General features: G+C 37.8%; 1 protein-coding gene and 2 long non-coding RNA genes across 5 annotated transcripts; 1 reads left to right on the forward strand and 2 right to left on the reverse strand.

Annotated features, from left to right (window-relative positions):
- On the reverse strand, positions 1,523-11,551 carry LOC109949099. Of its 3 annotated transcripts, XR_002271578.1 has the most exons (5): positions 11,443-11,551; positions 11,256-11,344; positions 8,127-8,197; positions 4,142-4,214; positions 1,523-3,732 (listed from the first exon to the last, which is right to left on the reverse strand). It is a non-coding gene; the product is annotated as an uncharacterized LOC109949099 (long non-coding RNA). The 3 variants fall into 3 exon arrangements; XR_002271576.1 differs by lacking the exons at positions 1,523-3,732; positions 4,142-4,214 and having other exon boundaries at positions 7,897-8,197; XR_002271577.1 differs by lacking the exons at positions 1,523-3,732; positions 4,142-4,214; positions 8,127-8,197 and adding an exon at positions 10,492-11,117.
- LOC109949100 lies at positions 13,261-14,442 on the reverse strand. The gene is made up of 2 exons (XR_002271579.1): positions 14,296-14,442; positions 13,261-13,868 (listed from the first exon to the last, which is right to left on the reverse strand). It is a non-coding gene; the product is annotated as an uncharacterized LOC109949100 (long non-coding RNA).
- Positions 21,243-23,321, forward strand: LOC18775870 (NAC domain-containing protein 100). The gene is made up of 3 exons (XM_007209226.2): positions 21,243-21,908; positions 22,011-22,288; positions 22,383-23,321. The coding sequence occupies exons 1-3, from the start codon at positions 21,719-21,721 to the stop codon at positions 22,995-22,997; spliced, it is 1,083 nt and encodes a 360-aa protein (XP_007209288.1). The 5' UTR covers positions 21,243-21,718; the 3' UTR covers positions 22,998-23,321.

The following is a 26,436-nucleotide window of genomic DNA, read 5'->3' on the forward strand; positions in this document are numbered from 1 at the left end:
TCAATGTTTTGAAACGCATGCCTAAGCGAAGAATGCAACCACATGGTTGCTGTACACATGGATTTGAAAATGGATAAAAACTCATTCCAAAATTGTAATATGACAAACCAACAAACGAGAGGTTCTTGGTTAAACTAGAAACCAATTTCAACTCTAATATTACTTGGGGTGTCATGATCTCATCTCATCTTATTAGGAACAATATGATCATGCATATTTTGCCTCTAGCTAGTGTGTGTACTTTAGCAAGACAGCTCATGCTCCAAGCTTCACAGTTCAAAGATGGCGATTAAGATTGCTCATCACAAGCTTCATCCTTAAGCCATAAGAACAGTCCTCCTCCAAGTCAGAGGATTAATTCTCCTAGTCAAACAATGCGATGGGTAGATTACCAAGTCAAGATTTTATGTTTGATTTATAAAACCTTCAATTGAGTCATTAATTTATTGCATTATTTTCCGCAATAGTTTTAAAATTTGATACTCTCTGACTGCTCTGATGAGTCTGGCCTTGAAACCCTCCTGTATCAAAGCCGTCATATATATATATATATATAGAACTTCACTTGAGGAGTTGTAAGCCTTGCGTGAAAAGATATGAGATGTTGGTCTCAAACCTATCGCAAATTAGTTTTGGGTTGGGATGCCCTATAACTTGTACATTTCTATATTCCATTAAATTGTAGGAGTCATGATTCATGACCATGAATAAAATAATGGCCTTTTTTTGTTTGTGGCAAACACATGATTTCAGATGCGTTCTATATATTAAATTGTAGGAGTTATGATTCATGACCATACGTGTAGAAATCCAGCAAATTGACTACATAGTATATGCTTGTTTTTAATCACTAGTAAAAGCCATGTTTTACCTATTAACTACAATCCAAAATAATATCACAGATATTACAAATTCCAATCAATTTTAACCCAAAATCATATAAAGAAACGATTAATCTGATAAACTAAAATGATACACAATTAATGAAGCGAAAAAAACACTCAAAATGAATTGTGCTCTTTTAACCATAAATATACAATTAACGAATGCGGTGAGTATTCTAAATGCATATGACAGGCCAAAAATATGACAAATAGTAGGGGTTAGATTGCATAATCTGACAAGACCCATCCCGGAATTTCTCGGAATTCGGAGCAGATCCGGTCTTGTTACCCACATCACCCTGATGCGGGGCCCACTTACTAAAAACCGAGACTCTACCAAAATTTTGGCAGAGTCTCCCCTGTAAATTGAGCAAACCTAACAAAATTCAACCTGCATAAAATACATAATACAATCACAACCAGCAACATGCTTCCAACATACAACAAAACATACTAAATGGCTTCCGGCCTCACAAGTAAAATCTAACATGGACAATAACAAAGCATCTACTGAATTTAGTTTACAAGAGCAGTTGAGTAAAAGGAAATTACTCGAAGCCTAATCTACTGATGTAAACGATTCAGCCTTTGAACACCGCTTGCAACCTTCCTGGAGCGACTACTGGCTGGGAGGCGCAAAACAAAAAACATGTGAGTGGACAAAAACAAGATTTGCATTTAAAATAACATAATAACCCCGCCGTGTAAAAGTAATGCTCAAGACATGCAGGTTCACAATTCATAATTAAATGCTCAAAAACATATTTCATTGAAAACTCTTTAACCACAAATCACTCCATTCATAAACCTCATGCCCACAATTTTACTGCTCCTACCAACCCACTGTATGGACTCTAATTTCTTCACACTCACAACTATATATACATAGATATAAATATATAAATATAACTATACAACATACTCATCACACTACCTAGGTACCGGGGAAACAATCCAACCGGGGGATCGTTTGACTAGCCCGCAGGATTTCCAGGTTGTATCCTGCGTTTAGGGATGAGCGGTCCAACCGGGGAACGAAACTCCATAGCTCACACACCGGAACATCCAACGCCATGTGTAGCTCCAATACTAAGTCCTACGTGCGCAGACTATATCATCACACACCGGAACATCCAACGCCATGTGTGATGATGCCAAGCAATATACATAATCTTCCCAAACCCCGAAAATTCCAACACCATGTATGGGAAGTGTCTCATAAGCCGGAACATTCAACGCCGCGTGTGGGAAGCCTAGTAACTGAGGAAGGTACTTACATAGTGTAATCATACAACTTCTCTCAACAACCCCTTATACTCAAGTCCTTCCACAAACTCACCTCAACAACTCAAGTACCCCACCTATAGACAATATATATAGAACTTCCCCAAAATCCATACAAACATACTCACGGTGTAAGATACACTGACATACGAAGGAGTGTGTGGCCCCCGGATTAATTAGAACACGTGCAAGATAACCAAAGATCGAAATCATGCCAGTAATCACGTCCGGGGTGGCATGTGCTTCCTGCTGGGTCATTGAAGACACTCTGGCCTGAGTAGTAGAACGCTCATGCTGACCCTTTGATTGCCTGCCACTCCTGCCCCTAGAAGATGACAGTGTCCTGCTACTTGATGACCCTGCTGCAGAGGAAGAAGCACTACTTTGACTCTGATTCTGGCCCACACTACCCTGCCCTTACTAGGCCTCAGTCCCCTGGACTACTGCATCACTCTGGAGTATAATTAGGCAGCTTCTCTTGGTATGTCCCACTTGCCCACAAAAGTAGCATGTCAGGCTACTACTCTGACTTTGTCCACCTCCCTGAGTATAGCCAGGACAATCCTTCGCAAAATGCCCGATTTGCCCACAATTGTAACACATCAAACCTATCTGCCGGGAAGGAGTCCTGGCTGTGCTGGCTGTAGACTGCTGTCTAGAATACTGAGTCCATGCTGAACGAGAATCAGATCTCCTACTACTAGAACTAGATCCTCGTCCTCCTGACCATCCGCCGCTAGCAGAACTGGAGCTAGATCCTCCTCTCTTTGATAGACCCTGACTTGGCCCACCAAACCCTGATGTATCTCTGCGGTGCCTGCCCGCACTCCCACTGAATTTCCTCGCCACCCTTTCAGCTACCTGAGCCAAAGCCCTCATGTTTGGGTAAGTGTTCGCAGTAACCACTGCCTGAATCTCCCACCATAACCCTTCCTCAAACCGTCTACATATGTCCTCCTCAGTGGCCACCAGCTCTGGAGCAAATCTAGACAGCTCATTAAACTTGTGTTCATACTCCACCATCGACATAGACCCCTATTTCAGATATAGGAACTTTGACTTCTTTGCATTTGTGTAGGAAGGTGGGTAAAATTGCTCTGAGAAGACCCTCTAAAATTCCTCCCAGTTTATGACAGCCGGATTCTCATAACCTCTTTTCACAGCTTTCCACCAGTGGTATGCATTTCCTTTCAGCAGAAAAGTAGCCAAGCGGACTCTATCCCCAACTGGGCACTCTAGAACCTCAAAAATTCTCCCCACATCTGTAATCAATGACTCGGCTTCTGCTGGGTCTGTGCTACCCATGAACTCTCTTGCTCCAAGTTCCTTAACCCTTTTAATTTCAGAACTTTCTGTACCACACCTTCCCCGCAAAGCTGTAGCCATGGTGCGGGTAAACTAGCTAAGTACATGCCTCAAATCCAACGCATTATCTCCGGCAGGTGGAGATGGTGGAGGCGAAGGCACTGGTGGTGACAGAGGTGGTGACGGAGATGGAGGTGGCAGATTTGGCCCTCATCTTTGACCATGACCTCTTGTTCTAACTCTGCGAGCTGACATGGTTCTACACAAAGAAACCATAAAATCATTAGATCAACAATGCAACAAAAGTGCAAAAGTCGAAGGAAAATGAACCTAATGCTATGATACCAAGCTGACAAGACCCGCTCCGGAATTTCCCAGAACCCGGAGCGGACCCCATCTTGTTACCGATATTACCCCGATGCCGGGCCCACTTACTAAAAACCGAGACTCTACCAAAATTTTGGCAGAGTCTACCCTGTAAATTGAGCAAACCCAACAAAATTCAACTTGCATAAAATACATAATATAATCTCAACCAACAGCATGCTTCCAACATACAACAAAACATACTAAATGGCCTCCAGCCTCACAAGTAAAATCTAACATGGGCAATAACAGAGCATCTACTGAATTTTGTTTACAAGAGCAGTTGAGTAGAAGGAAATTACCTGAACCTAATCTACTGATGTAAACGATTCGGCCTTTGAACACCGCTTGCAACCTTCCTAGAGCGACTACTGGCTGGGGGGCACAAAACAGAAAACATGTGAGTAGACAAAAACAAGATTTGCATTTAAAACAACATAGTAACCCTTCCGTGTAAAAGTAATGCTCAAGACATGCAGGTTCACAATTCATAATTAAATGCTCAAAAACATATTTCATTGAAAACTCTTTAACCACAAATCACTCCATCCATAAACCTCATGCCCACAATTTTACTGCTCTTACCAACCCACTGTATAGACTCTAATTTCTTCACACTCACAACTATATATACATAGGTATAAATATATAAATATAACTATACAACATACTCATCACACTACCTAGGTACTGGGGAAACAATCCAACTGGGAGATCGTTTGACTAGCCCGCGGGATTTTCAGGTGCTATCATGGGTCTAGGGATGAGCGGTCTAATTGGGGGACAAAACTCCATAGCTCACACACCAGAACATCCAACGTCATGTGTAGCTCCAATACTAAGTCCTATGCGCGCAGACTATATCATCACACATGGGAACATCCAACGCCATGTGTGATGATGCCAAGCAATATACATAATCTTCCCATACGCCGGAAATTCCAACGCCGGGTATGGGAAGTGTCTCACACGCTGGAACATTCAACGCCACGTGTGAGACTAATAATAACATGTTCTTCCCACACGCCGAAACATCCAACGCCACGTGTGGGAAGCCTAGTAACTGGGGAAGGTACTTACATAGTGTAATCATACAACTTCTCTCAACAACCCCTCATACTCAAGTCCTTCCACAAACTCACCTCAACAACCCAAGTACCCCACCTATAGACAATATATATAGAACTTTCCCAAAATTCATACAAACATACTCTCGATACTCAAATATGTCAAACCCACAATATATTGCCAAAGCGCTATACAAACATCAAATTCAACATATGAATATAATATATTCAATATACCATTTAAAACATTATGCATAAATCGTTCATCAATAAAACCATGCGTCTGATTGAAAACAAAGTCCACTTACAAGTATTCCCACACTGCCTGACCACGAGAGGGTCCCGCTTACTGGGTACGAACGGTCGGAGCACCTATTTCGAGATACGAACCCTCAATTAATATAAAATTACTTCGAAATGGAAAATCACAAATTAATTACTTAAATCCCCAAGTTCCCAGTGCGTGTATGTTGAACGAGGTATCCTAAGGTCCGGTTATAGGTTTAGGAATCGCTCACGGTTGGACGGTTATCGCTAACCCACAAACTTTGAATTATTGAATTGGAACATCCGGGCCTCTGATTCATGATCTGCAAATTCCTATAAGATTCTAAGAGAACCTAGATCAACATATTTTAATTGGGAAACAATCCAACGGTCAGAATCTATCGAACCCGGATAACGCACAATATACGAAAATCCGTTCGATAGTCAAACGACGTCCGAATTGAGATCCGTGAAATCCTACTCACTCGTGACAACCTGAGGATCTCATCAGGACCAAATGCAGCTTCACCACCCTTGCCCACGCGTCGCCACATGCGCGGGCAATAGGTGGGTGTGTAGTGAAATTTCCAGCGACGGAAATTCTCCACACCACAGCTCCTCCTTCCTACCCTAGATACTACTCGAAGCCAAGATCACTTTATTCAACTATGGGGAGGTCCAATTCGAACTGCAACTGGCCGAAATTTCACTTTGAAATTCAGCCAAACCCTAGGTTTCGAAATCGAATTTCTAGACAGCAAATCGATCCAATCCTATCTCATAGATAGCTAGAACAGATAAAAAGATGAAGAATCCTCACCTTTTTTACCGGGATTAAGCGGCGGAGACGACGGAAAAAATCAGAGAAAAACCAGTCAATACCGTCGGCGATTCTCGAGTTTTCTGGCGGGCCTTGATCGGGGCATCGAGACGAAGCTAATGGGACTGGTCTCGCGTCCTGCCGTGGCCGGAGCTGAGAGAACCGAAGAGGGAGAGAGAGAGAGAGAGAGAGACTGAGGAGAGAGAGAGCTGAGGTGAAAAGATCTGATTTTTACCAAATTTTTTAAAATATTTACAAGTTTGCCACTGATGATGTTTTGCCCATAACTTTTTCGTTACAACTCTGATTCAAGCCTACCGCGTGTCTACGAATTCGTCTTAGTACGACCTACCCAAAAATACCAGTCGTGGTCCCAAAATCCTTCCAGATAAGAAAATAACCAATTTACCCCTACCTCAAGGGTAAATTTATAAATTCACTTAAATAAATTAAAATAAGGGATTAAATTTGGAGTCGGGGTGTTACATAATCAACAAAAAGAATTGATTAATAAGACCTGCGTTAACAGCCAAACATTAATGTCCAAGCAAACATATGAATTCATGTATGTCTTGTTACGGTTTAAGTTGAAATAGTATAAGGGACTGATTTTCTCACCATTGCATCTACCAAGATGCATTGTAAACTAGCAAATTGATCATCCGATTTGAGGACTTTTGGTCTCCATGTTCTATATACACAAACTCTAATTGTAAAGCCGAACTGAAACTGCTGGAGATCGTGGATCGGAGCAATATTCATTGTGTTTTGAATCTGAAAAAAAGAAAAAGAAAAAAAGAAGAGGCTTTTGTCACTATAAAGATGTGTACAAAATGATTGCACAAAATAGAGGAAAGAAGGAGGAGGCGGCTTGTTGTGCGTTAATCAGGCAAAACTGATCATATGAATACCAAAAGGAGGAGAAAAACTCTCATGTAATGGGGCTAACACTTTTTGCTATCCCCGCCAAATAACGCAGTGACACATATGATAACTTTTTTCGTGTCATTGTGTTATTGACCGGGGATAGTAAAATAGTGTTATACCCCTTATAGATAAGTATTTTTCCAAAAGGATTGCTGGATTCGCAGCGTGCCTCCCCAAGAGAAATTGACCGCTCCAGGCGCATCTCCAACAATGCGTAGCAGCGCGCCTCCCCAAGAAAAATCGACGGCTCCAAAGACATCTCCAACAGCGAACGCGAAGCTTCCATGGTTGCCCTCGAACCAGCCCAACCAAGCTGGTTTGAAATGAATTGGAAACGGAGGCATCCTCTAAGTGAACGAAACATCGGGAGCAAATGAGACGCTAAGGGCCAAGGAGGGCAAAGAGGGAAAGTAGGAAAAGAAATTTTAGAGAAGGGCAACAAGGTATTTTCACTATTGCCGAATAAGACAAAAGGGAACCAAGAATAGAAAGCGGGGGCAAATGTAACTTCACTGTTCCTAATGAACAGCTTAAGAACAATGAAGTTTGGATTCAGTTTTAGTATATATATAATTTATTGAGTTTTCAAGTTTGATGTTATAAAAATAAAATAATCAGAGTATGGGAAGTCCCACTGAATATTGGGAGTAGAATTATGTTTTCTCTTTTTAGTGTTTACACTGACAGAATTTCTTCTCAGATAGAACTCACCGACACTCAGATTTCTCACTCTCTCTTCTTTCCTCTCACTATTCCTTTCTTCTCTTCTCTTCTCCATTGGTATGTCTATTGTGCGAAAGCGACAACTAACTGTGAGTGAAAAATAAACAACAATTGGCAAGAGATAAAAAAAGAACAAAACAACACCAACAAGAACTGACAGGACCCGCCCCTGAATTTCCCGAAGACCGAGGCGGACTCCGTCTTTATTCCGACATCATCCTGATACCGGGCCCACCTACTAAATAATCGAGACTTTCTACCAAAAATTTGACAGAGTCTCCCCTGTAATTTAAGCAATCCCAACCAAAAATTTACTCAACCTGCAACATACACACAACAATAATAATCCCACCCAGCATCATGCTTTCATACATCTACAAGTCATACTAGAGTGGCCTTCGGCCTCACAAGTAAAATCTACCATGGCAATACAGAGCATCTACTGAATTTAGATTACAAGAACAGTTGAGTAGAAGAATTTACACAGTTCCTAATTAGAAAGATGCACCGATTCCGCTTCGTACTCCACTTGCACTTCCAAGAGCAACTACTGGCTGGGGGGCGCAAAACAGAAAACATGTGAGTGGACAAAAACCAGATTTGCAGTTAAAAACAACATAGTAACCCCACCATGTAAAAATAATGCTCAAGTCATGCAGGTTCACAATTCAATAAGAAATTACTCAAAACATGCTTCAGTAAAACTCATCTAAAAACATCAGTTATCTCTTTCAAAAAGAACCCCATTCTCTCAAACTTACCACTCCTGTCAAACTATTAAACAGACTCCAATTCCTTTCACACTCAACTATACATATTCAATAAATATACATATAAATATATATATATATATATATAAATAACTATAAATGGCTATACGATATACTCATTACACCACCTAGGTACCGGGGAAAACAATCCAACTAGGGGATCGTTTGACTAGTCCGCAGGATTTCCAGGTGCTATCCTGCGTCTAGGGATGAGCGGTCCAACAGGGGGACGAAACTCCAAAGCTCACACACCGGAACATCCAACGCCATGTGTAGCTCCCAAACTATGTCCTACGCGCGCAGACTGGATCATCACACACCGGAACATCCAACGCCATGGTGATGACCCTAAACACTATACACAGTCTTTCCGTACGCCGGAACATCCAACGCCGCATACGGAAAGTGTCTCACCCGCCGGAACATCCAACGCCGCGAGTGAGACTAGTAACTGGGGAAGGTACTTACGTAGTGTAATCACACCACTCCTCTCTAATCACATTCTTCCATATCACCCTCCAACAACCCAAATATCTCAACTAAAAAGAATATATATCAAAATATACTTCCCCACAATCCATATATAAAAATACACTCTCAAAACCCAAAATGCCAATCTCACAATATATTGCCAATTGCTATACAACCATCAAAATTAACTCATGCATATAATATATAAAATCCATGAGCCATTAAAACATTATGCAAAATCTTTCATCAATTAAAACCAGGCATATGATTAAAACAAAGTCCACTCACAAGTATTCCCTCGCTGCCTGACCACGTGATACGAACCGTTAATTAATATAAAAATCACGTCTAAGCGGAAATTACAAATTAAATGCTTAACTCCCCAAATTTCCCATACGTGCACATTGAGGAAGGCATCCTAAGGTTCGATTACAGGTTTAGGAAGCGTTCACAATTTTCACGGTTATCGCTAACCCGCAAACTTTGCATTTTTGAATCGGAACATCCGGGGATCCGATTCAGAATTTGTAAAGTCCCATAAGGTCCTAGAAATTCCTAGAACAACATATTTTAATTCGGGAAAGATCTAACGGTCGGAACCTATCGAACCCGGATAACGCACAATATGCGAAAATCTGTTCGATAGCCAAACGACATCCGAATCGAGATCCGCGAATTCCTATGCACTCGTGACAACCTAAGGATCTCATCGGGTTAATTTACATTCTCACCAGACTCGCCCACGCGCCGCCACACGCGCCGGCAGCGCGTGGGTGCGCAGAGTAATTCCGGTGACGGAAAAACTCCACACCCGAGCTCACCCTTCCTACCCTAGCTTCTACTTGAGGTCAGGATCACTTCACTCAACTACGAGAAGCTCCAATTCGGCCGGCAACTGGCCAGAATTTCATTTTGAAATTCGGCTCAAAACCTAGGTTTTCTAATCGGTTTTCCAGACTCAAAATCGATCAAAACCTATACAATCATCAACTAGAACTCGAAAAATGGATGAGAAACCATACCTCAATCACCGGGTTTGGGCGGCGGAGGCGGCGGCGCGACGGCTGGAAAGCTCCGGTTCAAAACCGTCGAGCTCGCGGCCGGAATCTGCAGTTTCCGACGGGGAAAACGGCCAAGCCTTGATCGGGACGACGGGACGAGTCGATCGGGACCGGTCTCGGGTCCTGCCGTGGCCGAAACTGAGCGAACCAAGGAGAGAGAGAGTGAACGTCGGGGAAAGAGAGAGACTGAGGAGAGAGAGAGTGTCGCGCGCGAAGAGAGAGAGAGAGAACTGAGAAAAAAATCTGATTTTTATCAAACTTTTTTGAAATATTTACAAGTTTGCCACTGACACTATTTTGCCCGTAACTTTTTCGTTACAACTCCGATTCAAGCCTACCGCAAGTCTACGAATTCGTCTCAGTACCATCTACCCAGAAATACCACTCGTGGTCCCAAAATCCTTCCGAAGAAGAAAGTGACCGATTTACCCCTATCTCAAGGGTAAATTCGTAATTTTATATATATCGATTAAAATAAACATTTAATTTGGAGTCGGGGTGTTACAAGAACACCAAGATTTATACTGGTTCGACAATGCCTACATCTAGTTTGGAGACGACGGAATATTCCACTATAATCAATAAGGACATATAATAGTGTTTATCACTCAATTTCACAAAGACCCAATTAGCCCAAGCTCACACACTCACAATAGGAAGTGAAAACCAAAAATACAAAGCAAAGAACAATTTGAGAATTTTCTTCTCTCTGCCGAATGACTTCTTGCTATTTTTCTTTTCCTCACTTTTGATACAGCAACTTCTCTTCTCCACCTCATTCAACTGCTGCCATGCTTCTCCTTTTATAGAGAGGTCAACGGGTGAAGACCAGCTATTTCAGTTATTAGGCCAACTATGAAGTCAAAACAACCAACCATATTTGCATGGCTTTGTCTCCCACATGCAGCTGACCAATTAATGCATTCCCATTACAATTTATTTGCCAATCAACCAACTACAAATTTAAATAGCCGACAGAAACAATGCACGTGGGTGCAATCTTGAGTCAAATAGTCAACAGTGTCTTTGCAAGTAGAAAGGATGCCTATTTGTAGGCAAAGTAAATGGCACCCGTGAGTGGTAAGGGAGACATCATGATGCTTCTATCCAACATCATTATTAACTTTTTGACTAATATCTCATTTTTTTCTTCATGTGGGCTTCATCATTTCCTTTACAACATTTGAGAGTATTTAGATTTATATATATATATATGAGTTTCAAACATAATTTAGGCTGAAATGGATAAAAACACATTCCAAAAGTGTAATATCACAAAGCAATAAACGAGAGATGTAAAAAATTTATACCTCTTTTTACCGATTCCTCCCATTCCAACTTTATGCTAACCCACGATACCACACCTCTTTTTTTCCTTTTTCTTTTTCATGATCTTCATCTGCAAAATACAACATCAATATTCCTTTTAGTAGCAAGAAGTGTCAAAAATGAAAGAAGAATAATTCATGTATTGAAATTAATGTATAAATTATGTACCTCAAGTTGATCGTTAGGCATGATGGTTGAGAGTTTTGAGGTGTTGTGTGGAATTTGCTAAGGGGTAGGGAGGAGGAGACTTGTTTTCAGTTTTGTGCTTGCTAGAGAGAGAGAGAGAGAGTTTTGATCTGGAGGCAGTGGGGAAGTAGGGGTGGGTGAGGGTTGAATATATAATTATTGAGGTGCCTTGGGTCTTGTTACTATAGCATGACTGTGATTGGGTGTCACATGTGAATCATATATTTCTTTCACTTTGGCATGTAGCATTCATAGAAATTAAAAACACCGCATGTGATGCCTGCTTGCTTTTGATTTAGTGAAATGGCAGCCTTCTTTATGTTGGATTTATTGGTTGTTCCCATCCATCACTCATGGCAGTAGTGACCAATTCCAAACAAAAAAACAAACCAAGTGCCCTTTGCTTTTGGCAAGTTTCTCTCTCTATATCTGCCTAGCTCTCTTTGCATCTATTTAGTTCAGGTACGTGTATTCAATTTATTTATGCAATTATTTCTGTTTTTAACCATGTACCATGAGCTCCTCCTCATTTATATGTTTGGTGGGATGATACTTATATGGTCGCAAGCAAAGCAAGGACAACGTTTGTTTTTTATTTTGTAGTTTTTTCCCAATTATGTTTACTTGTAATGTCAAAAAGAACAAGAAGAAGAAGAAAAGAATTTATTTTGTATTAATGTTTTTGGATGATATGATACCATACAAGTTACATTTATCTTCAAATTAAAATCGATGTCCAATTTATGTTCTCTCCTATTTAATAATAATAATAATAATAATAATAATAATAATAATATCAAATCAAATATGTGTGAGAGTGAATTAAGTCAAAAAAAGGTTGCAACACATGGAAAATCACTTGGACAAAACCGCATTCTCTCGTCAAAGCAAAAGTCTGATTTGGAATCCATAGACAGGGTAGGAAAGGAAAAAGAAATTTTTTTTAAAAAAAGTGAAACAGAAATGATTTCAATGGAATGTTGCATATTATTTTATTTTCGATGATGAAGGTTTCACCAAAACCCTAGTTAAGTATGCACGTATGCATGATTAACATATTTGATAGATTTTGATAGGATTGAAAAAGAAAAAAAAAACTATGTAGGGGCAACATGTGGTGATGTGATGTGAGGAAGAGAGAGAGAGAGTGAACTCGTGAAGTGGGCAACGAATCTATGAGAGATATTGGAGGGGCTTTTGCTATTTTTATTTTATGGTTTTGTTCGCTCAATCCCATTATACTACAAAAATAAATATACAAAAGTCATTACTCTACTTTCCCGTTTTACCACACACACACGCTCTCTCTCTCTCTCTCTCTCTCTCCTTGCTGATTCCATAGTCTTTATAGAAATAACAGCATACGTTAAATTATATAAACCACACCAGTTTGTCAATAAGATCAAACTCAGTGGATGATAATCTTGACTTGTAGATTATTGGTCTCAAGTTTGAACCTCCATGATACCTTGATAATGTATGTTTGTGTATAAAAAACCCTCACCCCCCTTATAAGCCAATACCCCATTAAGATATGAATGAGAAGCAGCCAACTAAGCGCCGTGGGACAATGATGTTACACATTTGAGGAATTACTAGGGCCTTTCAAACCGTATTTTAGCCAACTAAGTTTTCTTCTATATTTTAGCCAAAACTTATTGTATGAAAATCTTCCCTTGTTCTAGTCATTTTCAACCATATTTCTGCAGTCTCTCTATCTCTATGCCTCGCACATGGTAGAAAGAAAAAGAAAAGGTCTACTTGTTAAAAGATATAGCTAGGTCAAGAAAGAAAACATGAAAGTTGATGTCGTTCTATTTACTTTTGCATGAGATTCTTATGGGTAAGACGAACATGACTTGACAACTCTGAGAAGAGCAATTTCAACTTTGAATTTAACATGTGCTAGTGCAGCTGAATTTAAGATGTATCAATGATTTAGATTAAATTGTCATGTGCTTATAACTACAAGCCATGATAATAGCAAATCACCCGCAACAGATGACCCGCAACATAAACAACCTGTATCAAATTTACAATTAGGTCAATCCATGACTTGTACATTTTTATATTACATTTTATTATAAAATAAAATAATTAGAGTATGGGAAGTACCACTGAATATTGGGAGTGAAATTATATTTAGCTCTTGTGGTGTTTATACGGACAGAATTTCTTCCTCTGATAGAACTCTTTCTAAGATAGAGCTCTCACACTCTCAAATTCTTCTCTCCCTCACTCTCTCTTGTTTCTGGATCGGTTGTACATTTTTCAACGGAAGGGGAAGCCTATTTATAATTCCAATGGCCTCCCATGGATGTACAATGCATCTCCAAGATCTTCTTTTTCCAACACAATCATTTCTCTTTTTGACTATCATTCTCTTATTTACTTCATGTGAGCTCCATCTACATTATTTACAACACATTTTAATATATAAACATTTTTAAAAAGAAATGCATGGAGAGAGGCAGAGTGAGATAAAAGAAAAGCAACATAAAAGGTCTTTCTCTCTCACATACCCAACATTACTTGCTGGAATTCATTCTTTTTGTTTAGTTTAAAGGACCTTCTTTTGTTCTCTTTTTATAAATTACATGTCCCAAAGAAACACCATATTTTTTCAGTTCCTGTTTTTGCACTTGCTAATTATAAAAATAAAATAAAAATCTGTTTTTACCACCAATGGCAGACCTGCCAAAACCATCACACTCCCATCTAGCCTCCAACCCTTTCAGTTTTTTTTTTAAGTTTCAAACAGAAATAAGAAAGGAAGCCAACACCAGCTCTCTTAACCATGGAAATATAGCAAAAATCAGCCAATTAACTTTTTACCTCTATTACCGATTCCAACCATTCCAAATAGCTGCATGCATGCCCTTTTTTTTTCTTCTTTTTTTGATACGCCTTCATCTGCAAGGTAATACGACATCAATACTCCTCACTTCCTTGAGGTCAGAGTCATGGAACACGAGAAAGTTGATTCCCTGCTGCTATCTTCCCAAGCCAAAACCAGGAAAAATAACAGTGACGAAGACCAAATAACCAAAGCCAGTCATAGTCATAGACGAGGACAAATTAATGTGCCAAAACCAAAGCAAAGAAATGGAGCCCATAGTACGGACGGTACAAACTAGAAAACATTATTGAAACACTCACGTAGGTAGAATCTTAATTAATTAGTTTACTAACCTTTTGTTTAATTTGTTTTGCATTTATGTTAGAAGACTGATTTTCATTTTCTAACTACATACACTCACGTCTTGGAGCAATGCTGAGATACGGGCCACGATGGTCACGTCATCCTACTGTTACCTAGGTTTGCATGTTTCATTCGTTCAACACAATGACAAAAACAAAGACAAAAACTATATGTATGTTATATTATATGAGATAGGGATCATAAGATTCTAAGGAAAAACTAGTGAAATGTCTCTGTCTGTGTCTGCCTAGGATTCTAGGGACTACATAAAGACCTCTGGTTGGTGAAATATTAAAGTGTTTGATTAGCCGAGAAAATTGAAAAAGAAAAGGTCTACTTGTTAAAAGATATAGCTAGGTCAAGAAAGAAAACATGAAACTGCCAGTGCAGCTGAATTTAAGACGTATCAATGATTTGGTTTTCTTTCATGAATCATGATGATGAAGTGGTTTCACTTGGTACAAAAATGATTTGGTTTTCCTCCTGCTCTTGCTCTTGCTCACCTACATGTGCTAGTCTCGACAAACAAAGCATGTATTTGATTGATTTGGATGACCTTCCTTCACCACCTCATTTCACAACAAACCTAACCAATCCTCCTAAATGAAACAACTAGCTTCATTACAACTAGCAATTTAGAAACTTCAACATTTGATTGAAGTGAACCCAAGATGAGACATGCGTCAATATTCCTATAAATATAAAAAGATCCTAAATTCCTAACAACATCACATACATTATCAAATAAATAAATGAATTGGATCAAGTTACCCTTATCTTCGAATTAAAATTGACATCCAATTCATGTTCTCCATTTAATAATAAGTGTAAGAATGAATTAAGGCACAAAAAAAGGTTGCAAACATGTTCTCCATGTATATTGGGCCTTCAGCTTTTGATGTCCATTCTCTCTTTCTGGGTTTGTATGAAATATGTTTCAGCCCCAAAAAGAGAGAGGAAAGACTTGGTTTTTGGTGGGTGGGTGCGTGTTACGCATGTTTCTAAGTGGATTTACCTTTTTCTTGTTTGGATGAATACTTTTTCCTTGGTTGGGAGAATTATTTTGGGTTGGACTAAAAAAGAAGGTATAGTTTTGCAAATGTAAATCTCAACCAGTAATGTGGTCGCCTTTATATTTGAGAACAACAAGTGGGTTTGGCCTTTATACTTGAAAACAATGAATGGGTTTTGGTTTTTCTCAACTATCTTCCCTGCCTGCCTTGAATTGATTTTCTCACATGGAACTGCACTTGAAAAGCTAATGCATAAATAATCTGTATTGGGTTTTGCAGTTGCGGTGTCAGGTGAGATCACTGAGCCTTCATTAGAATGGCAATGGAAAACAAATTGACAGTACTTTCTCTGAAAAAACAAGCACTGGCTGATACAAACTAAGAATACGCGCACACACACTAAAAAAGGGTGCTCAATTAAGCCATTTCTACTTTGGCTTTTGCAACATTTATTAGCTCCAATTGTGACATTGCCTTACACCCACATGCTCAAAGTAAAGCATTAAGCTCTGTAAGTGTGTGTAGGAGAAGCACACAAGTGCTTTTGTATTTACTCCTTCCTTGTTTTGGTAGTGTTAGGCTGTTTTACACATGGGGGCCTTGTGCTTCAAACCCAAAAGCACAACTTATATTGAGACTGTACTTTGCTGCTTGCCAAAATGGGCTAGGTAGCAGCCACCAAAGCCACCTTTTATGGCAATCTGTGCAAGCCAATCCAAGTTCATAGAAGGTGATCATCTTCTTCATATAAATTGACTTGACTTGATGAATTATTGATCATCACTTTATGTCTTCATCAATCATAATTAGAGCCTAATGCTAAAGCTTTCACTTCAAGCATTAAATTTGTTTGAAGCGAATCTACATTTAGACACACTGGGAATCATTTAGCCTACTCTACTCTAATTAAATTTAGTGGGCCGATGAAGAAGACTATATCGTGATCATTTTCAGCACATTTGATAACGTGTTTAAGAATATAATTATAGAGAGAGAGAGAGAGAGAGAGAGAGAGAGAGAGTTGATAAATAGCTTCTTAGAGCATTTCCAAGAGAGATGTCAAATATCAAATATCAAATTTAAATGAGTGATGCTATTTCCACCCATCTGTTATATTTTTTCACCCACTTTATCTTTAAACTTTTAAAGACAAATTTAACCTTATTGTAAAATGACTTAAAATGACTTAAGGAAAAAGAAAGAGAAAAAAAAAAAAGACGCAGACTTCTGTTCTCACATAACCCTATCGTTTGACAGAAAGAAAAATTAAAAAAAACACAAGAAAGCTATGACTCCTTGCTCATGATTCCTCTTATGACTTTTCAGTGCTCATAACTCAATTCTCAAATAATTTTCTTCTATTTTCTATTCATTCAATCAAATTGTTTATGAAGAAGAAAACCACAAGAGAATGGATGTTGAAGAGAACGATTTTGGAGAAAAGGTAAGGAAATCTTATTTGAACAGAATTTCTAAGATCTTTACGATTACTTAAAGCATTGGGAGATGAGTATTTCTTGGACTTTGATTTTTTTTTTCCTTAAACAAATTAAAAATATGAAAACCTAAGGATGAACAAGTTTAAGCGGACCAGAAAGTTTGAAAGGTGGGTAAAGAGGTTGCTGGGTATGTTCAGAAATTGGGGAGCATGAGCCATGTTTTGGTTTAAAGGGCTGGTCATCTTTTGCCTGCTAACCAGCCATTGTCATCAAATTTCGTGATGTGATGTTGCTTCTTTTATCGTTTTACTGCTGTATTACGTACTATTGTTTGTTTTCTTCTTTCAGGGAGATGAATATTCTAGTTGTAGTAACATAGACTTTGAACATGGAGCATGTGATATGGAAAATAAGATGCAACAAAAATGAGAGAGAGATGTGTAGGCGTCAGAGAGATAGAAGACATGAACAGAGAGAATAAAGGAAAGAGGAAATGAGGTAATAATTAAAAGGGTATTTTAGGAATATTGGTGGATGGTAAAATAGGATTGTGTTTTTTAAAATTTAAATGGTGGAAATAGTAGCACTCATTTAAATTTGATGGCTGATGTGGCAATTTGACGTCTTACACAGCTTTACACTCCACCCTATATGTCAAATTAAATTATTATTTTATTACATTTTAGTGTTGATTTATTTTTAATTAAAAAGAAAAGAAAAGAAAAAATAATAAAATATTTATTTGACATCTTTCTTTTGGAATGTCAAAAATAACATCTCAACCTCCAACATTCATTTCGCATCAGCTTTGCCACATCGGTTGGAGTGATGTGAGATGTTATTTCTAACCGTTAAATGTCTATGTGGCACTTTTGACACGTCGATTGAAGATGCTCTTAAATCAGTCTTGTTAAAAGCTAACTGCCTTTTCTTTTCCAATTAAATGGCTCCTTAGCATTTGTTAATTACATGACTTTTAGTTTAGATCCTTTCTTTTCTTTAATTATATGTCTCTTTCTCTCCTATTCTCAACCACTTCCCCATCCCCCTTTTTTAATATATTTTATTCATTTAAATCAGAGCTACCACCACAACATGATACCTATCATATTTAATTTGTAATTTAAAAAACTATACAATTATAGTTGTGGAATGTTCATTATTCTTCTTCTTTTGCTTCTACTTTAGCCTACAGACACGTCCATAAATAGCCTACTCCTCCATATCAGATTCTTGTGGGTCTAAATCTGTGGTCATCAAAACTATACTGAATAAAATATTAAAACAAGGAATTGTTTAACTTAATAATGATCCTCTCTTGATTATTTTATTAATTACCTTGCTTCTATTTGACCATCACTGAGGGTAAGAATAAAATTTAGGAACATATTCTAAGGTAAAGTGTCATATCTCCGGATAAGTTTAATTGTATTCGTTGCTACTTTGGGGACACTTACAAGCTTCTTCTTGTGTGCATTATTTCTGCCGTATTATTAGCCAACATGGATTGCTTTATCAAATCCAAGTTCATTGTCAAACAAATCCAATTAAGAAAATGGGCAAGTTTGTCAACCATAAAATATTGAAAAGATGCATCTGTGAATGTAAAGGAGCCACGTACAATCCGAACATAACCAATTGAAATCGTTGCATGCATGGTAATGTCATCACTACAATCACATCCCAAAAGTTAGGCAGCGCCATGAAAATAGTCAATCCTCTGCTTCAAATGAAAGTGCAGATTCATGGGGGAGGAGGATCTTCATCTTCCCATCTCAATCCAATTACTTGGCTGGCTGGTCTTCATCACCCGCCTGAGACCTTTGCCTAACCCAATTTCTATATTCTCCATCAGCTGGCTTATGGACCAACCACTCCATGCCACGTGCCTGTTTCTCTTCATCACCTCATGTTGGAACAAAGGAAACAGGACCCACATAGGCCGGCGTCAACCCTAGACCTTTCTTTTTGAAATTTGGTGCAAGAGAACCCTTATAAGTTATACCGTATTACCTTATAACATGGTTTGGCCTGTGATCAGGTGTGGCAGCACTGCTCGTTCATTCTATCTTCACACATACGTGGACGTCGCCTATTGGTTCTTTTTTTAGGGTACCGAGATGATTAAAAATTCCTAAGACAACCTAACATCACAGGTGTCCAGTCCTAACTGGAATGATGGAATCCTTTCCTGATAAAGAAAGATCAGTCTCCTTGTAATTGTAGCCAAATTGTGGAGTGTGACCGAGCATGCTTTCCATATAGAGATGATGACCCAATTTTTTTCATTCACTTTTCGAAATAATTCTTAATATGCAAATTTGGTTGGTCAATTGCAAACTTCTTTTCAGGCCCGTTGTAATGAGCCCACATTAAAAAGATTATTTAGGCCACTTTTGAAGTTGATTTTAATTGGCCAGTTAGTTTTAGGTAGAAAGACTGGAAAATAAAAACTATAATTGTCATGGAATTTTGGCTGATTTGATTTGAGCCTCATAATTCAAAAAAATTGACCTAGTTAGCGGAAAATTAAACTATGGTAGTAAATAAATTAATAAATTAATTCGTGAAATACTAACTCCGAAAGAGATTTCGAGTTCACATTCCTCACGCTCGTTTCTCAAAAAATAAAATAATATTGAATCATCAGAATGTATTAGCTAGCTAGTGTGAGATTGTATTTAATTTAACATGCATGCATGACTTGCGAAAGCATTATTGTAATTAAAAATAGGCCCCTAGAAATGAATTAAAGTCAAATGGGGACTCAAAAAGTAGCATTTGAAACCCGCATTCAACCATAAAGAAAAAAACCAACAAACGTTACATGTTGAAATTACACTATTATTGTTAATGGAGAGGACAAATTAGCTTAGATACATTAACAAATTCATTCCAAACTTTCTTTCACCTAACCACTAACCACTTAATGGCTTTAATCACTCACTACGCACATTTGCATACACCGCCCTTGCAACTTTGATTAATTGGTTTGGTCAATCACACATATACTTTGATTAATAAGAAAATTCCTGTATATGAGTTAATATGAGCACTGCCGTGTTTAAGTGTTTAAGACTTTTTTATTGGCTTTTTTTTTTCTTTCCATAACTTAATTCGAGCTTAATACGAAATTAATGAGTTAATGTTCATCATTGCTTAAAAAACACAATTGTTAGCATGAATAATAATAAACAAATTGGGCTTCCAGTCATGATCTTAGGGGGACCGAGAGGGGTGGTACTCTATCAGTGGTAAGGCTCCCGCTCCCACTTGCGGTTGGGCGGATAAGGTTATGTAGTTAGACCGACGACTGAGTCCGCATGTGTAAAAAAAATTGCCTAATCCCCAATGACATCGTTTTTCTCTCAAAAATAAACAAACTGCATTTACAAACACAAATAATACAATTATAATGAGAAAACAACATCATTCACGGACAAAATGGCAAAAAAAAAAAATAAATAAGAAAAAAAACTAGTTTTTTTAATGTTTTTCTATGCATTTCTTTTCCTGTTATAATTTGGTATTTTGGGTCAACCCTATTGTGGTCACTTTCCAGTGATAATAGCATGAAACTCCATGCAGTGTCGACTTCGTAACCATTTCAAATGTCCTCTGTTTTTTTGGATATACAGGGTCATGAAGGTCATTTCGGCGTGAATAAAGTGGGCTTTAACTAATTTTTGAGAGCTGGACACAGCAAAACTTCTGTAATCTTCTATGCATTTGCCACAGCTGTTCTCACTATATTTATTTTCATAAAGCCTCTAATTTTATTTATTTTCAACACACAAAAAAATAAAAAATAAAAAATAAAACAGATTATATTTATTATTATGAGCTTCTTCAAACTCTTTATGACGTGTGTGCCGATGATTCAGGTGTATACAAATAAAACCAACACCATCCAATAACATCAGAGTCCCATCCACCGTCTCACAGAATGAATATAATTGGTTGAACTTAAAATATAATTAATTAATAATCAATCCAAAATATGGTATTGACAAAACTGAAACATATTATAATTAGTGATATAATTAAAAAAACCATGCACAGTATTTGGATGGTGTTGTCCATGGTCAAATTTTTAAGGGGGGCAGAAGGGAGGAATTATTACAGAGAAAGTTGAAGAGAAAGCTAAAACGACCAACCTAAGTTGCCTTCCATTCCACGTTTCTTTCTCTTCCGAAACACCAGTATTTAGGGGCTTCTGTTTCTCACACTGCTTTTTTTCTCTTAACACCTCATCCATCTGATCCATCTTCCAGCTCTCTCAACTTTGTTCCATGGCTTCTTTTCTTTTCCTCTGTGCCCCTACCTCTTCTTTCCACTTACCTATCCCTTTTCCTTGAGCTTTTCCCTTTTGCTTCTTGGAAACTTACTTTTTTGTTTGAATCTTTCTGGGTTCTGTTTTTTTCTCTATAAATAAAGTGTCTTGGAGTTTTGGGGAGTTGAGAAGCTGTGTTTGGTTTGTACCCATTGAAGCTTGAGAGATTCTAAGTTGTGTTTTGAGGTCTTGTTGATCAAAACCAAGATTCTGAAACAGGGGTTTTAGACACAAAAATTCATTGGGGTTTTAGGGAAAAAACAAGGAATTAATGGAACACGTTCCAGCTGGAATGGTCGAGCAATATGAGCAGATCGATTTGCCACCGGGGTTTCGGTTCCACCCAACCGATGAAGAGCTTATTTCTCACTACCTTCATAAGAAGGTTATTGATATCAGCTTCTCTTGTAAAGCAATTGGGGAGGTGGACTTGAACAAGTCTGAACCTTGGGATTTGCCTGGTAAGCTTCTTCTGAAACACAATCTGTTTTAATGTCTGCAAATGGTTGGAATTTGCTTTGTATTGATTTAATTTACTTTCTTTTTGGTTTCTGGATGTGAAGGGAAAGCGAAAATGGGAGAAAAGGAATGGTACTTTTTCTGTGTGAGAGACAGAAAGTACCCAACTGGTCTGAGGACAAACAGGGCAACTGAAGCTGGATATTGGAAAGCCACGGGGAAAGATAAAGAGATCTACAAAGGAAAATCCCTAGTTGGCATGAAAAAGACCTTGGTTTTCTACAGAGGCAGAGCCCCCAAAGGAGAAAAGAGCAATTGGGTCATGCATGAGTACAGATTGGAGGGTAAATTCTCTGTTCATAACCTCCCCAAAACTGCAAAGGTATTTGCTTTTCCTCTGTTTTCCCCTGTTTTTAAATCTGTTTATTTGGTCATGTATTTGATGCTAATGGAAATATATTGTGTCTATTTTGCAGAATGAATGGGTGATTTGCAGGGTTTTTGAGAAAAACTCTGGTGGCAAAAAAACCCATATTTCAGGATTTGTGAGATATGGTGCTCTGGGAAATGAAATGGATCCTTCTGGTCTGCCACCGTTAATGGATTCTTCACCTTACAGCTCCAAAACCAAACTCGCCTCTGAGTCCTCTTACGTGCCCTGCTTCTCCAACCCTGATCCCACTGATGTTCAAAGAAACCAAGGGATTGTTGATTATATGAACAACCCTCTTTTTGGTGTTTCTTCAAACACCTCCAACTTTTTCCCAAGAGCCCCATTTTCCACCTCATTCTACTCTGCTCAGTCTGCTCCAGTTGCAGCAAATTTCCAGTTCCCAGGTTCAGTTTTAATGCAAGACCAGTCCATTCTGAGGGCCTTGCTTGAAAACAATGGTTCAAACATGAGGCAGAGCTTCAAAACAGAGAGGGAAATGGTCAGTGTGTCCCAAGAGACGGGGCTAACAAGTGAAATGAACACTGAAATCTCTTCTGTCATGTCCAATCTTGAGATGGGAAGGAGGCCATTTGGTGATCAAGAGGCCCCAGCAGCAGCAGCTGGAGCAGTGGACCTGGATAATTTTTGGAATTATTAAAAATTTCAAATAGCAAGCATTATATATAAGATTGAATGAGTAGTAAAAGAAAAGAAAAAGCAGCTTCTGCTTCTGCTTCTGCTTCCAGTATTATTGTTGTGAGTTTGAATATTGATGGTAAGAAATTGAATATTGTGGGTGGGTCTGTGTATAGATTTTCTGAATCCAAATGAAAAACTGAATGAAAGTGAAGCATCTGTTATGTACTGTAAGAAATTATATCATGTATTCCTATTTAATTATATCATGTATTGGCCTCATTGTTGTGAAGGTGCTCAAGTACAACATTGGTGACATATGAGAATGAGATTCAGTTGGTGGAAATGATTTTCTTTTCTGTTTTTTACTCTTTAAAAACTTTGTACCTTTAGTTACATCATGAGTTTGGATTTTCAATTTCTGGTGTGGGGCTCAGGTAAATGTGGTGTTGACATTCTCTCTCTCTCTCTCTCTCTCTCTCTCTCTACACACGCGTGCATGTCGCCCTCAAACACACGGAGGATTTTGATAAATGAACATGCAGTTAAGTTCCCAGGTAAATCATTGGCCTAGCTAGGGTTAGCTTAGATTAAAATTTCGACCTCTGTGATTAACTTTGACTTAAAATGATGTGAAGTTTTGTATTAATATATTTGACAATGCTCAAGAGGGCCTGATTATTTCATGGGAATTACAGACAGTGTTTCACAGCTAATTTAGAATCAAATTACAAATAAAATTTATCTAATAACCATTAATTCAGATGGGTAATGTGACCGATGATGCTGAGTGATTAGCAAATGAACTGTTACTTCCATGATTATTTGACTAATCCTTGCTTGCTTAGTCAAGATATGTTCAACCAAATCATGGAAGATGTGGAATGAAATGAAATATGAAGTTGACATATCGAAATCATGGAAGCTTGGTTGAAAATGAGCTTTGGAAGAAACTTTTAATTGTAGAGAAAAAACACAGCTGTCTGAAATCAAGTTCACATTTCAGGATAAGAATTATGGAAACAATAAAAGTCTTCTCACATATAATATATATTATTTTTTTGACTTATTTACACTAACACACCATTAAGTTTTCGTTTTTTTTTCTTTTCACAAAACTCCCTGAGGTTTTAAATTATTTTTCCAAAATTCCTTTTCGTTGATTTTTTTATCTAAAGATTGATGATTTTATATATAAAATTTGTATTCAAATGACAGAGTGAGCTTTTGAGATTAAATTGTGCATATATTTGTTGAGATTGATTTGCACACGTTTTTTAAAAATGAAATCACCAAGTTTTGGACAAACAAACAATCTAAAACCTGAGAAGTTATTCGTGTAATTTTAAAAATCTTAAGAGTTTTGTGAAAAAAATAAAAAATATGTGAAGATGTTAGTGTAAATAATTCTTTTTTATATATATATATATATATATTTTTTTTTTTAAGGGTACTAAAAGTCATTGTAGTTGAAGGAAGGAAAACGGGATCTTATATTTATACCCATTATTATATTCTATACCTTACATTTTCATGGAGGCTGTCACACCAGATTCATTCCTATATGTTGGATCTTCAACGCTGTCCTCTCATCCAATATCTGTGAAGTATGATGCAGGCAATCCGTTATCAAGCTGTAAAGCATGATGTTATTGATGTAAGAATATTTACCTTATTTTATTATGATGTCTTTATTTTTTTGTAACATGTGGGTTTTAGTTTTTGACACATGCATGCATGATCCAATCACCAAAGAATTTGAGTCCTGCACGACATGTTTCCCATCAGTAATATTATTATTGTGCATATGATTTTTGTCTTTTACAGATTCATTTTTCTTGACATCAAATTAATAAACCTCCAATCCCTAAGTATCAAAAGTCACCCCTAATTAATCACCCAACAATATTAAGGTCCCCCATATGCTCAACAATATGATCTCAGGGCTCAGGCCACCCTTCATCAACACAAACAATATTTGTTAAAATAACTTCTTATACATGCTCAGTACATGAGCAATGTCATAATATAAGTTATCGCGCAAGGAACTTGTAACTTAAGCGATAAAAATAATTATTTATGTATTTTTTTAAGTTATGCGCACTAGGTATATGCACCGAGTATCAGGTATTTCAAGGAAATATTTCTAATTTCTAATTTTGTACACCAGGTATATGCACCCGGTGCCTTTTTCTTATCAAGCATTCTACTTGTGGGGGAAAAAAAAAAAAAAAACTATCATTTAATTCAAAAAATTATTGGATCTTCAATTTGAAAAAGTTTGCAATTCTGTAATTTCAGAAGATCGCCGTGGGTGTTTGTGTCAACCGAACGTGAGAAGAAAAGCGACGTAACGGAGTCCCATCGGAGTTAACGTTGAATGTTGTGAGGTAAGATTCGGGCACCGAGTTAGGCCTTTCTAACGGTCGACACGTACCCCGCGCTAATCCGACACGAGCTTCAGGTTTTGCTGGCGTCACCGGGTAGCCAACCAATGCGAACGCTTCCCGCTACTCAAAGCACGCCACGCGGCCTCAGGTGTTATGGGCCTCCCTCCATCTATGCTCTCTCGTGGAAACACACAACTCTCCTCACATCATACACTGACTTTTGTCACCAAAAAATCTTTTGATTTTTTCCTTCGCAAAAGCTTTGATAGTGAACAAGAAAAACAAAACACCATTTAGTGGTATTTGTCTTTAATTAGTTAGAAGAAATTTCGACTTTGATTTATATGAATGATTAAGAAATTTCAACTTCAATTGATATGAATGATTAAGACGATATGTATTTATGTTGAATTTGATATTTAATTGTCGCTAACTTATTACAGTGGTATAGTTTTGTTGAGAGTATATTAATCAATCCTACCAATATATATATTTAGCAAAAACAAACAAAAGAATAAGAAAGAATGTTTTGTAAAAGAAAACTCTCTCATCATAACAAAATATCGAAATCAAAATTCATTTATATATTTACATATATAGGAAGTCGAAAATCAAGTTGCAAAGTTCCTTAATGATAGCATTATCATGTGTAACTTGGTTGTATGGTTTTTATACATATTTTATTTTAGGATATTTTCTACTGAGAGGGGCGATAACATACTAAACTCACACACACTACACGGATGTTAGGACCTGAACCTAGGATCTTTTTTGGAGGAGCATTTGCTCCAAACTACTACACTAGTTGAGTCCTTTACCTGATTGCTTGGATTTTTTAGAGAGACGGACCAAATATAGGGCTTTGGTAAGAAGAAAAAAAGTGAATATGGATGGAGTAAAACTAAGAAGTAATTTTTATTTAATTTTTGGTACACAAAATGAGTGCTATATGTCCTAATGGGATTCTGAAAATAGTAACTTCACCCAGTGCGTGATGGTGAATGGGGGAATGAATTGAAAGACGATTTTCAATTGGTTGGTTTGGATAGAGTATGATGTGTGGGTCAATCA

Source organism: Prunus persica, chromosome G5 (genome assembly GCF_000346465.2).
Source record: "Prunus persica cultivar Lovell chromosome G5, Prunus_persica_NCBIv2, whole genome shotgun sequence".
In the NCBI taxonomy this organism is placed as follows: Eukaryota; Viridiplantae; Streptophyta; class Magnoliopsida; order Rosales; family Rosaceae; genus Prunus; species Prunus persica.

Excerpts from the sequence above, each read along its gene's own strand:
- LOC18775870 (XM_007209226.2), top strand. The coding sequence starts at position 21,719 with ATGGAACACGTTCCAGCTGGAATGGTCGAGCAATATGAGCAGATCGAT. Across the intron at positions 21,909-22,010 it reads TGAACCTTGGGATTTGCCTG|GGAAAGCGAAAATGGGAGAA; the intron begins GTAAGCTTCTTC and ends CTGGATGTGAAG. Across the intron at positions 22,289-22,382 it reads ACCTCCCCAAAACTGCAAAG|AATGAATGGGTGATTTGCAG; the intron begins GTATTTGCTTTT and ends TCTATTTTGCAG.